Source organism: Amblyraja radiata, chromosome 2, assembly GCF_010909765.2.
Source record: "Amblyraja radiata isolate CabotCenter1 chromosome 2, sAmbRad1.1.pri, whole genome shotgun sequence".
Taxonomy (NCBI): domain Eukaryota; kingdom Metazoa; phylum Chordata; class Chondrichthyes; order Rajiformes; family Rajidae; genus Amblyraja; species Amblyraja radiata.
Genome location: NC_045957.1, coordinates 134,018,999 through 134,031,867, shown reverse-complemented (window position 1 = coordinate 134,031,867; position 12,869 = coordinate 134,018,999). Strand labels below are relative to the sequence as shown.

Here is a 12,869-nt window from a genome sequence, read left to right as displayed (position 1 = left end):
ATATGTTTGGTGTACTGATTTGGGGTTTTGTGATATACAGTAATACATCGTCTGCATATAAGGATATTTTGTTATTTGAATATTTGGTATTATAACCGTAAATATCCGGGTGTGTTCTAATTTTTTCAGCTAAAGGTTCAATTACCAGAGGGAATAACAGCAGTGATAATGAACATCCTTGTCTATTGCCCCTTGTTAATTGGAATTCCGTAGATAGTATATTATTAGTTAATATTCTAGCCGTGGGTTTGTTATATAATAATTTTATCCATGCGATGAAGTTCTCTCCCATTTGAAATTTTTGCAATACTTTAATCATATAATCCCATGCTACTTGATCAAACGCTTTTTCTGCGTCCAATGAAATGAGTGAGAGAGTGATTTTAGCTGACAAAGATCTTGTAGAAATAGAAAACATAGCTGAAGTTCTCAAAGGTAGTTGTAATGTACAAGATATCGACATGAATATAGAGTCTGTAGCTTATTTCGGGTATGCACCCCTGACCTCAGTTGAGGTAGAAGGAAGTTTTTCACAACTGAAGCATAACACCAGATAATTTGAAAAAAATGCTAGTAATTATGTGCAACCAGGCAACGTTGGTCATTTAATGTAGTATACCTTTATATTATCATTTTTGACTATATTTTGGTGGTGGAAATAAATGCCTTTTTTGTCAATAAAATGACTTTTCCTGCCTTTTTTGAAATGTTATTATGCCTTTTTGCCTGCCTATTTCAAAGTTTTTTTATGCCTAAACATCCAGGCTCTATTCATTGCTGTTAGTGTGATAAGCCCATTATTAACATACAGGTTATTAATGGAAAATTACAATAAGCACACAACTTCATTATAGCACTTACTTTATTAATTTTGTTTCCAACTAACATCTTCACAATATCATTCCTTGTGCAATAGGTCTCTAGTTCACTCAACCAATTTTCTAGTCTTATAAAGGTCTCTCTTTGGGTCACATCATACACTGAAATGAAAAAAAAAAACTTACAAATGCTGTTAATTTACCACTGAAGACAAAAAAAAAATTACAAGATGGAGTGCATGGATTGAATTTTAGATAGTACAAATAATTTTACCCAGGATAACACCTTGCGCTCCACGATAATAACTGAGTGTCAAGGTCCTGAATCGCTCCTGTCCAGCAGTATCCTGAAAGCAATAAACACTGACATTTATTCAGAGGCAATTTGAATGAGTGTACAGGAAGAGTAATTGTATTTATTGTTTGACTATCTGTAATTTTTCATGATTTACAATATTAGTATGGAATGGTGACAATAAAGTTTTGTAAGAAATGTAAGTAATGTAAGAATGACAATAAAGTTTTAGCCATTTTTAATTTTCTTTCAATGCAGAAGGAAAATATTTTACTTCAGATCACAGATTCACTTTAGACCACAGATGATTTTCTAACTCAGCACCAATTTCTAGCACTATCCCCAATCTCTTGATTCCCTTAAATGTTCAAAAATCTAATGATCGGTGTTTTACATGAAGAACTGGACATGCACAGCCTCAAAGGTTCACCACCCTCAATATCTCTTCTCAATACTAAATAACCAACATCCTATTCCCAAATTGTTCTCACAGTCCTAGATTTCTTAGCTGAGGAAAGCATCGTTCCTGTATTTCGCCTGTTACTCCCTTCATAAATGTATTTGAAAAAAAGTTTCAGTGAGATCTCTCATTCTTCTGAACTATAGTGAATATAGTGTAAGCCATTCAATATCTCCTCTAAAGGCATGTGAATGTTTGCTGTACTCCCTTTCGGGCAAGTACATTTTTTCTTAGGTAAGGACTCCAAATGTTATTTAATACTCCAGATGAGGTCTTACCAAGGCCCTTTACAATGCAGAATGTCTTTTTTATTCCTGTAATCAAACTCTTAATTACTTGCTGCATTGGCATGTTGGCCTTTGGTGACGTGTGCAAGCAGCACGCCTGGGTTCTTTTGAACAACTAACTAATCTTTTCTCTTCTTATTTGACGCTCCTTTGGCTTTTCACCTCTGGTCTTTGTCACTAACTCCACACATCTGCTAATGAATCCACTTCTCTATATGCACCAGACTTTGTCCTGCCCCCATCTTTCTTTTCAAACCTTTTGCCTCCTACTCCAATCAGTCTGACAAAGGGACCTGACCTGAAAGGTCATCTATCCATTCCCTCCTCAGATGCTGCCTGACCCGCTGAGTTCCTCCAGCACTTTACATTTTGCTCAAGATTCCAGCATCTGGAGTTTCTTGTGTATCCACCTAATCTTTAATTACTTAACACATTTGCATTGAAAGAGAGATTTAGCCAGTAAACTAAAGATAAATGGTGTTTCCATTGCAAAAGCATTTTAAACGTCCATTTTAAAAATGGTAAATTTAAAATTAAAAATTAAAAAATCAAAATGAGGCAATTATGCATTATGAGAATAGTTGCTCTTATAGGTCTTAACAACATTATTCATTATTATAAGGCATGCTTCATTTAATGTTTTGATTTATTCTTTAAAATTAATTAATGATCTCATTACATGAAAGCATTATTTGCTAAATTTAAGAAGTTTGTACACTCAACCAGATTCATTCAGTAAATGTAAAACTTAATTTTACATGTTTACATGATATAACTGGCACATTATTTGGAAACTACTTACAAGTGCCTGAAAGAGACCATAATGTTAAAACATTCATTTTGATAAACAGTTTAGCGATATCATTCCTATATTTAGAGTGTGGTTGGTTTATGTGGGGAAGAATCACAATATGGAAAATTCTGATAAGCAATATTAGATTAAGTACCAAACTGTCATAAAATAAACTAATTGTATAAGCTTCACAAACTGATGACTTTCTCACATGTATAAAAGCAATTATCTTAGTATCCAATGTTTTCCACTGATCGCAGCAATAACAGTACGAGGATTTCAGATCAGTCACAGGAGCAAATAATATCAAATCTTGGCTGCAAGCGCCCCCCTATGGCCAAAGTATAGCAACAATCAAAATTATTGGATATTGTGGATAAAATGTTGCCCAATAAATATCAAAAATTCTTTCTCCATTCCTTAAAATTAAACTCACCCAAGTAGCCAGTAGCTAATTACAAATATGCCCTGTTAGGAGTTCCAACCCGATTTTGACTAAATGAGTCAAGATAACATTGACAGCACAGTGGTCGAGTTGCTGCTTTACGGCGTTTGCTGTGCCAGTCACCCGGGTTCGATCATGACCACGGGTGTTGGCTGTATGGAGTTTGTACGTTCTCCCCGTGACCTGCATGGGTTTTCTCAGAGCTCTTTGGTTTCTTCCCACACTCCGAAGACGTTCAGGTATGTAGGTTAATGGCTTGGTATAAGTGAAAATTATCCCTAATGTGTGTAGGACTAGTGTCAATGTGCTGGTCGGCGTGGTCTCGGTGGGCCGAAGGGCCTGTTTCCGCCCTGTATCTCTGAACTAAACTAAATTTTAAAAAGTACTAGACCAAGTGGGACCCGTTGGTACCCTGTCACATGGAAGGCCTGGTCCCCCAACACAACCCGTTACCCAAATGCAATATTAGACCACTCACCCATATCCCCCCACAGTAGGCCTGGTTCCTCTACGCAACCCGTTCCCCAACGCAAGATTCCACCGCTCACCCGTTCCCCGACGCAACCCGTTTTCCCAACGCAATATTCCCCCACTCACCCATAGCCCCCAACTGTGCAGGATGGCACAATTTTTTACCCTTCCTCATTTTAAACTTTAATAAAAATGCAATTGCACTAACATTTTTTTATTCTTTAATGTGATGTAGGTGCCACCGACATGGCCATCTTTTGTTATCCAAATCTAATCATTAAACTTTCAATTTAGAGAACAATTAAAAGTCAACCATGTTGCTGTGGCTTTGCAATCACATATGTTCTCGGTTAGGCTGGCAGATTCTTTCCCTGAAGGACATTTGCAGCCAAGGACTCAGTGTCCGGGGATTGCAACATTGTGGCAGGTAGGGCTACAATCCCATTGTGACGTCATTGCTAGTAACTGCCAGTGCAGATTGGAAGAAAGTGGGAGTTTGTAAAGTTAAAAATGTGAATAACTTGTAAAATATAACATAAATCTGAACGAAACTTGATAAAAACACACCACAAGACAATTGGCGTAATTCAGGGCATGAAAAGCACGTGCACAAACACGCTCATAGACAAGATGAAAGTTTTAGTAATTTATACTAGACCAAGTGGGATCCGTTGAGCCACATTCCCCTAACGCAATATCCCACCACTCACCCGTTCCCCCAACGCAACCAGTTCCCCATACGCAGTTTTCCACCACTCCCCCCCTAACCCCCAATCGCGCAGGCGCGGCTCATTTCCCCTCATCCCCCAACACCCTCTCCGCCTCCTCTTCATTTCCCCCCTTCTCTTTGCTCTCCCCCACTCCTCACCTCTCCCCTATCGCACTCCCCCACTAAACACAATATTTAAATTAAATTTCTCCTCCTCCCCTCCCTCACTCTCCTTACAACAATGTAACAAATCTCTCATTGCACTGGGTGGAACACTGTTGATGGGCAGTTTATGTAAATTAGATCTCATTGTGATGTCATTGTCGGGTGGAGCACTGTTCACAGGCAGTTTATGTAAATGAGATTCCATTGTGACGTCATAGCTGTAACTGCCACTGCAGTGCTCAAGTCATTCTTTCTCAAGCTGGATTTTGTAAAATTAAAAATGTGAATAACTTGTAAAATATAGCATCAATCTCAACAAAACTTGTTGTAAACGCACCACAGGACAATTGTGAGTAAGGTGGTGGAAAAATTGTAGCACTATCGTGTACCATTTTGGCGTAATATCAGGATCTCACTCACACGCACACATCCAAACAAACAAGATGAGAGTTTTGGTCATATATAGATAGATAGATGATGCAAAATGCTGGAGTAAAAGTATAATGGAAAGCTAAGAAAATGATCCAGATGTTTATCCAAAATGTCTGGAATAAAATGTGTAGCTGAGTTAAACCATGAATTTTACTTGCAAGATTGAAAAGCTTTTAAACCCAAGAAATGATGGGTAGGAATAAAGTCTCTGGACACCCTACAATTCAGAGAGCAGGAGATTCCTGACAGTAATCCACATGGTTCCAGAATATGAAAGATTTATAAACATTAAGACTGTCTTAGTAGCAGGGAAATCATTACAGTTAAGTAATTACATATGCCCATAATTCTAACCAGTCCTTAAAATTGAAGTGGAATTTAGAAACCTCACCCATATTTAGCAACAGTCAAAGAAGATAAATATTTGTGTAAAGATGAACTAAAAACAAATTCTATTGCAGATCCACATATGGACAAAAATAATATTTATCTTGCTATTATGATTTGCTTGATAGCCCTAACTTTCCTATTTATCTGGGTATATGAATGTCATAGAAGGGAGCAAGGTTTAAAGGCATGCGTAAAGATATGTGCAGAGTCTGCATGGAAAAATGTGAGCACATTTTATTTTGCATTAAGTATTGTTATGAAGTGGCACTGCCTTTAAAAGAGTGGAATGAGTATGTTATTTTAAAAGTAAATTTGTTAGGCATTTACAAAGTAATTCATACAATTACAGGCTTTTGACACATTTTTATAATTGGATTCCAAACTTTGGGCAAATCTTCTTTGCTAAAATAAATTGTTCTCAAGTTTATCCCAATAATTCAAAAGGCATCCAATACAGACTATTGCCCTAGCACCAATGTATCTATGTCTGAAGAAGGGTTTCGGCCCGAAACGTCGCCTATTTTCTTCGCTCCATAGATGCTGCTGCATCCGCTGAGTTTCTCCAGCAATTTTGTGTACCAATGTATCTACACTGCTTAACTGGGACAAAATAAAATATTCATATGTGTTTACTTACACATTTCAGAGGCGTCGTCGTATATGGCTGCCCAGCCTGCAGCTGTCTGTCCTTTCACCCTTTAAAAAATGTTTAGTACGTTAAAAAGTGTTGTGTTGGAGGTTTTCTAGTCCTTTTTATGTGGGGGGTGGAGGGGGAGAAGGGGGAAACTTTTTTCTCCGTCCCTACCTGTTTGGTGATACGGTTTCCCTCCGAGCAACATATTCGCCCCTTCCTCGCGGCCTACCACCGGGTCTGGAGCGGCTTTTTCCTGCTGGGACCGGCCAGTACCTCAGCTTCGGCAGCAGCGCAGCACTGTAGTACCAGCGCGGAGCGGGCGATGACTTACCCTGGTCGCCGTGTGGTAAGCTCCGGAGTGCTGAGACCACCGACTCTAACATCGCGGAGCTGTCGTTGCGGAGCGTCCAGCTGCGGGGCAGCGCTGACTTTTAAACACCGCGGAGCCTGGGATCTCTCGCCAAGATCGCCAGTGTCGGAGCTCCGACCAGCATGGCCTGTGGACTTTGGGAGCTGCGGTCTCGGGTAGGAAGCGGCCGTTCCAGACGCTGCAAGCCGCTGAGTGTTCTCCCGACGCCAGAGCTCCATCATCCAGCGAGAGGGCCTGAATACATCGGCCACTGTTGCGGCGAATGTGGAGGCCTTAATAGGCCCGACCATTGGTGAACAAGGTGAAGAGGACTGGTCTTTGTGCCTTCCCTCACAGTGGGAACCATTGTGGGGGGATGTTTTTATGTTTGGTGTTAAATTCTTCTTTAATGTTGTGTCTTATTTTTATTGGTGTGCTGCAAATGGCAACTCAAATTTCACTATAAATGTCCTTTGTCCTTGTCCTTTGAGATCTCATTTTTCGTTTCTGCACAGCAAAAAACAACAAAGGAGATCCCAACAATAGTTCTGCCGCAGCCCCATCTGGGTTTATGCTAGATTCTAATTTGGATGCAGTTTAAAATTGAATGCTATGTTCCTCTTAAATCATCCCTGCTCAGGCATCGTTCATTTGGTGCCATAGAGTGTCACAGACGGCAATCAACAAGTGTCTGCTGTGAATCTAGTGCCAATCAAGATTCTCTTCTCTTCTTTTTTTGACATGTGTCAAATAAATAATTTAATTAGGATTCATAGATTCGCAATTTCCATTTATGTATCCTCAATACTTAGAAATCAAAATAAATTGTCACCTCAGTCTCACTTTTGAGCCTCCCTTTCATTCCAGTTGATTTCAATTAAAACAAAGTCCAAAAGAAAAAGTTAGCGATAAATCACAAAAGTAAAACTGTGGAAAAGAGAACGTTCTATCTTCTGTTTTATAACCATTCCCAATTTCCTGCTCTTTTTCATATTTGATTTTGCAATGTTATTCATGTACATGGGAAATCCACTGTGGTGGATGTTTATGTTAACTTTTACGTAGTTGTGTGTCTTGGTGCTTTTTAAAAAAAGTATGGCTGAAAGGTAATTCAAATTTCACTGTACCTTAATTGGTACATGTGACAATAAACTGACCTTGAAACCTTGTATTGAATGTTCACGGCTAGAGCTGAGAACATTGGTTTACTCATTCTGATGGAAATGGGGGGGGGGGGGGGGGAATTGTATTGTTAGAAGAAGGAAAAAAAAATGAAAAAATTGAACCATGTTAAAGGTAAAGAGACAGTGAAGACATGTTGGGTCACTGAGAAATCAAGTAACAACCTCTCCTGCCCCATCAGTGTAGATCAATGGAATGGGAAAGGCAAGTGTTTTGCCTCAATGATACAATCTCTATACTTATAAAAGTCTGATCTTGGATGGGTATTTATTTGTGTGATGTTCGTGTGCGTTTTACATCTCCTCGAAAACACGACGCGGTAACGGTGACATTTTTACATATTTCGATAGAGATTTACGCCATGATGTCAAAAATCATGTTATCTGAAAATTTCATACATTATTTCTCGAGTTATTTATGAAAATGTTCACAAATCTCAAATAACAGACATCCCTGTGACGTCGCGCGCCACCCGCCCCCCCCCCCCACACCTCAATCACTCCCTCTCCCTCTCTACACCCATCCCCCCTCTCTTCCCCCTCACCCTCTCTAACCCCCCCCCCCCGCTACCCTCTAGCCGCGCCTGTGCAATTGGGGGTTATGCGTGAGTGGATAGGGCGGGGAATTGGGTAAAAGGAGCGAATGAATAGTAGTAATATAATATCAAGGGGGAGGTGGTTAGTGTGTGTGACGCCGAAAGTCCCCCCCCCCCCCCCCTCCCTCACAACGGGTCCCACTTGGTCTAGTGAATAATAAATGTTTAGAAACATTAGGTCATAGATTGATTCAGACTTTTTACAGTTTAGTTTAGTTTATAATTACGTGTATTCACAGGTACAGTGCTATCCAGCCAGCTTAACATAGAAACATAGAAACATAGAAATTAGGTGCAGGAGTAGGCCATATTTAAGAGGGAGTTAGATGTGGCCCTTGTGGCTAAGGGGATCAGAGGGTATGGAGAGAAGGCAGGTACGGGATACTGAGTTGGATGATCAGCCATGATCATATTGAATGGCGGTGCAGGCTCGAAGGGCCGAATGGCCTACTCCTGCACCTAATTTCTATGTTTCTATGTTTCTATGTTTCTATGTAATGGGAAGGGGAGTTGAAATGGTTGCCAACTGGGAGATCTCATAGGCCAAGGGTTCCCAACCAAGGGGTAAACTTTGGCTACCCAGGGGGTAAATTTGTTGATTCTGGATTTGTACATATTTTTTCTCATTGACTGACTGGGTTTGGTTCTGGTATACTGGTATCTGTTCATCATTAGTTGTTCATAAATAAATGAAATAAAATTGTTATGTGCTATTAAAGTTGCCAGGGGTAAACGTGACAAAAAATGTTGGGAACCCTTGCCGTAGGCATAGGTGGACCAAGCTCAGCGAAATGGTCACATTCGGCCTTGCCAATGTACAGGATGTACATTTGAACCTCTATCTAACTTGAAAGGACTGTCGGGATCCCTGGATGGAGTTGAGGGATAGAAACATAGAAACATAGAAAATAGGTGCAGGAGTAGGCCATTCGGCCCTTCGAGCCTGCACCGCCATTCAATATGATCATGGCTGATCATCCAACTCAGTATCCTGCTCCTGCCTTCTCTCCATACCCCCTGATCCCTTTAGCCACAAGGGCCACATCTAACTCCCTCTTAAATATAGCCAATGAACTGGCCTCAACTACCTTCTGCGGCAGAGAATTCCAGAGATTCACCACTCTCTGTGTGAAAAAAGTTTTCCTCATCTCGGTCCTAAAAGATTTCCCACTTATCCTTAAACTGTGACCCCTTGTTCTGGACTTCCCCAACATCGGGAACAATCTTCCTGCATCTAGCCTGTCCAACCCCTTAAGAATTTTGTAAGTTTCTATAAGATCTCCCCTCAATCTTCTAAATTCTAGCGAGTACAAACCGAGTCTATCCAGTCTTTCTTCATATGAAAGTCCTGATATCCCAGGAATCAGTCTGGTGAACCTTCTCTGTACTCCCTCTATGGCAAGAATGTCTTTCCTCAGATTAGGAGACCAAAACTGTATGCAATACTCCAGGTGTGGTCTCACCAAGACCCTGTACAACTGCAATAGAACCTCCCTGCTCCAATACTCAAATCCTTTTGCTATGAATGCTAACATACCATTCGCCTTCTTCACTGCCTGCTGCACCTGCATGCCTACTTTTAATGACTGGTATACCATGCCACCCAGGTCTCGTTGCATCTCCCCCTTTCCTAATCGGCCACCATTCAGATAATCATCTACTTTCCTGTTTTTGCCACCAAAGTGGATAACCTCACATTTATCCACATTATACTGCATCTGCCACGCATTTGCCCACTCACCCAACCTATGCAAGTCACCTTGCAGCCTCCTAGCATCCTCCTCACAGCTAACACTGCCCCCCAGCTTCGTGTCATCCGCAAACGTGGAGATGTTGCATTCAATTCCCTCGTCCAAGTCATTAATATATATTGTAAATAGCTGGAGCCTTGCGGTACCCCACTAGTCACTGCCTGCCATTCTGAAAAGGACCCGTTCACTCCTACTCTTTGCTTCCTGTCTGCCAACCAGTTCTCTATCCACATCAATACTGAACCCCCAATACCGTGTGCTTTAAGTTTGTATACTAATCTCTTATGTGGGACCTTGTCGAATGCCTTCTGAAAGTCCAGATATAACACATCCACTGGGGTTCTCCCTTATCCACTCTACTAGTTACATCCTCGAAAAATTCTATAAGATTCGTCAGACATGATTTACCTTTCATAAATCCATGCTGACTTTGTCCAATGATTTCACCACTTTCCAAATGTGCTGCTATCCCATCTTTAATAACTGATTCTAGCCGTTTCCCCACTACCGACATTAGACTAACTGGTCTGTAATTCCCCGTTTTCTCTCTCCCTCCCTTTTTAAAAAGTGGGGTTACATTAGCTACCCTCCAATCCTCAGGAACTACTCCAGAATCTAAAGAGTTTTGAAAAATTATCACTAATGAATCCACTATTTCTGGGGCTACTTCCTTAAGTACTCTGGGATGCAGCCTGTCTGGCCCTGGGGATTTATCGGCCTTTAATCCATTCAATTTACCTAACACCACTTCCCGGCTAACCTGGATTTCACTCAGTTCCCCCATCTCATTTGACCCCCGGTCCCCTGCTATTTCCGGCAGATTATTTATGTCTTCCTTAGTGAAGACAGAACCAAAGTAGTTATTCAATTGGTCTGCCATGTCCTTGTTCCCCATGATCAATTCACCCGTTTCTGACTGCAAGGGACCTACATTTGTTTTAACTAATCTTTTTCTCTTCACATGTCTATAAAAGCTTTTGCAGTCAGTTTTTATGTTCCCTGCCAGTTTTCTTCCATAATATATTTTCCCTTTCCTAATTAAGCCCTTTGTCCTCCTCTGGTGGTCTCTGAATTCTCCCAGTCCTCTGGTAGGCTGCTTTTTCTAGCTAATTTGTACGCTTCATCTTTTGTTTTGATACTATCACTGATTTCCCTTGTTATCCACGGATGCACTACCTTCCCTGATTTATTTTTTTGCTAAACTGGGATGAACAGTTGTTGTAGTTCATCCATGCAGTCTTTAAATGCCTTCCATTGCATATCCACCGTCAACCCATTAAGAATCAATTGCCAGTTACCTTTCTTTAAGTTCAGACCCTTGTTTCTGAATTAACGATGTCACTCTCCATCCTAATGAAGAACTCAACCATATTATGGTCACTCTTGCCCAAGGGGGCACGTACAACAAGACTGTTAACTAACCCTTCCTCATTACTCAATACCCAGTCTAGAATAGCCTGCTCTCTCGTTTGTTCCTCTACATGTTGGTTTAGAAAACTATCCCGCATACATTCCAAGAAATCCTCTTCCTCAGCACCCTTGCCAATTTGATTCACCCAATCTATATGTAGATTGAAGTCACCCATTATAACTGTTTTACCTTTGTTGCACGCATTTCTAATTTCCTGTTTGATGCCATCCCCAACTCCACTACTACTGTTAGGTGGCCTGTACACAACTCCCACTAGCGTTTTCTGCCCCTTAGTGTTTTGCAGCTCTACCCATATCGATTCCACATCCTCAAAGCTAATGTCCTTCCTTTCTATTGTGTTAATCTGCTCTCTAACCAGCAATGCTACCCCACCTCCTTTCCCTTTCTGTCTATCCCTCCTGAATATTGAATATCCCTGGATGTTCAGCTCCCAGCCTTGGTCACCCTGGAGCCATGTCTCCGTGATCCCAACTATATCATAGTCATTAATAGCTATCTGCACATTCAACTCATCCACCTTATTACGAATGCTCCTTGCATTGAGACACAAAGCCTTCAGGCTTGTTTTTACAACACTCTTACCCCTTATACTATTATTCTGAAAAGTGGCCCTTTTTGATTTTTGCCCTGGATTTGCCGGCCTGCCACTTTTACTTTTCACCTTGCTACTGTGAGGGATAAGATGATTAAACCACCATTGTGAGGGGCCGAACGGTTGTAGTCACCGACCTTGTGATGGGCTGAGTAACTGGAAACACCAACCTTGTGATTCGAACAAACAGTCAGACCTTCAGAGCTGTTGATAACATTGTCCCATAACAAGATGAGGTAAGGAATGTAGCTGACAACGCAGAAGCTATTCTTTAGGTCAAAGGCAATTAATTAGGTTAGGGCACAGATACTGCGCATGCTTAATAAGTTAAATGAATATTAACTTTACGCCCCTCATGACAAAGAACCTAATTTAAATGTACATGCGATGTATGATGTGGGAGGAGAGGGAATGATTGATGACGCACGGAGGAGAGGGTTGGAAGATTGTGAACCTCGGTACCCTGATTGGAAGGGGTCAGAAGGGGAGGCGTCCGATCAATAAAGACTGTATACTGAATTGTATAAAACAAGACGTTTTTCCTTTGCTCGGTGTGTCTCAACTTGGAGAGGCACCCGATTCTGCAGACTCGCAAATAAAGCATTTCTTGTTTCCACGATTTAGTCTCTGAGTAGTGATTGTGAGCACAAACAATATATCTCACAAGTTGGGGGCTCGTCCGGGATCGCCACTCCGGCCACTTGACGGAGGCACGAAAGGAAGGGAAGGTGCACCCTGCTGATTCAGCAGTCTCTGATCTCCTTGCTTGCCGTCAGTGGTTTGAGCGAGTGATATTCGGACAAGAGACTCTGGAAACAAGAGGGAATCCGGTGAAAGGGATCAAGCAATCGAGTAATTTCTGTGCACAGGACTCGGGTAAGAATATTGACTATTAAGTATTACTCGGGCGATTGGGTTCTGTTGGACGGGAAAAGGTCTGACAGGGATGGGTAACCGGAACGGGCAAAGTAAGGGCCCGGGGAAAAAGGCTCAAACTGGTGAAGAGCCGCACATTCCGCCTAATAGTCCATTGGGGCGGATGTTGCACGGATGGGGTGATGGGGGGACT

General features: G+C 41.3%; 1 protein-coding gene across 1 annotated transcript in view; it reads right to left on the bottom strand.

The window, feature by feature from the left end:
* Positions 1-530: 530 nt before the first annotated feature.
* Positions 531-12,869, bottom strand: part of LOC116985406 (ras-related protein Rab-18-like) — a 36,175-nt gene continuing 23,836 nt past the window's right edge. Inside the window, exons 5-7 of the mRNA XM_033040217.1 lie at positions 1,093-1,165; positions 862-980; positions 531-536 (exon numbers count right to left, since the gene is read on the bottom strand). Of these exons, the coding sequence (XP_032896108.1) occupies positions 531-536; positions 862-980; positions 1,093-1,165 (198 nt within the window). The remainder of the gene's footprint in view (positions 537-861; positions 981-1,092; positions 1,166-12,869) is intronic.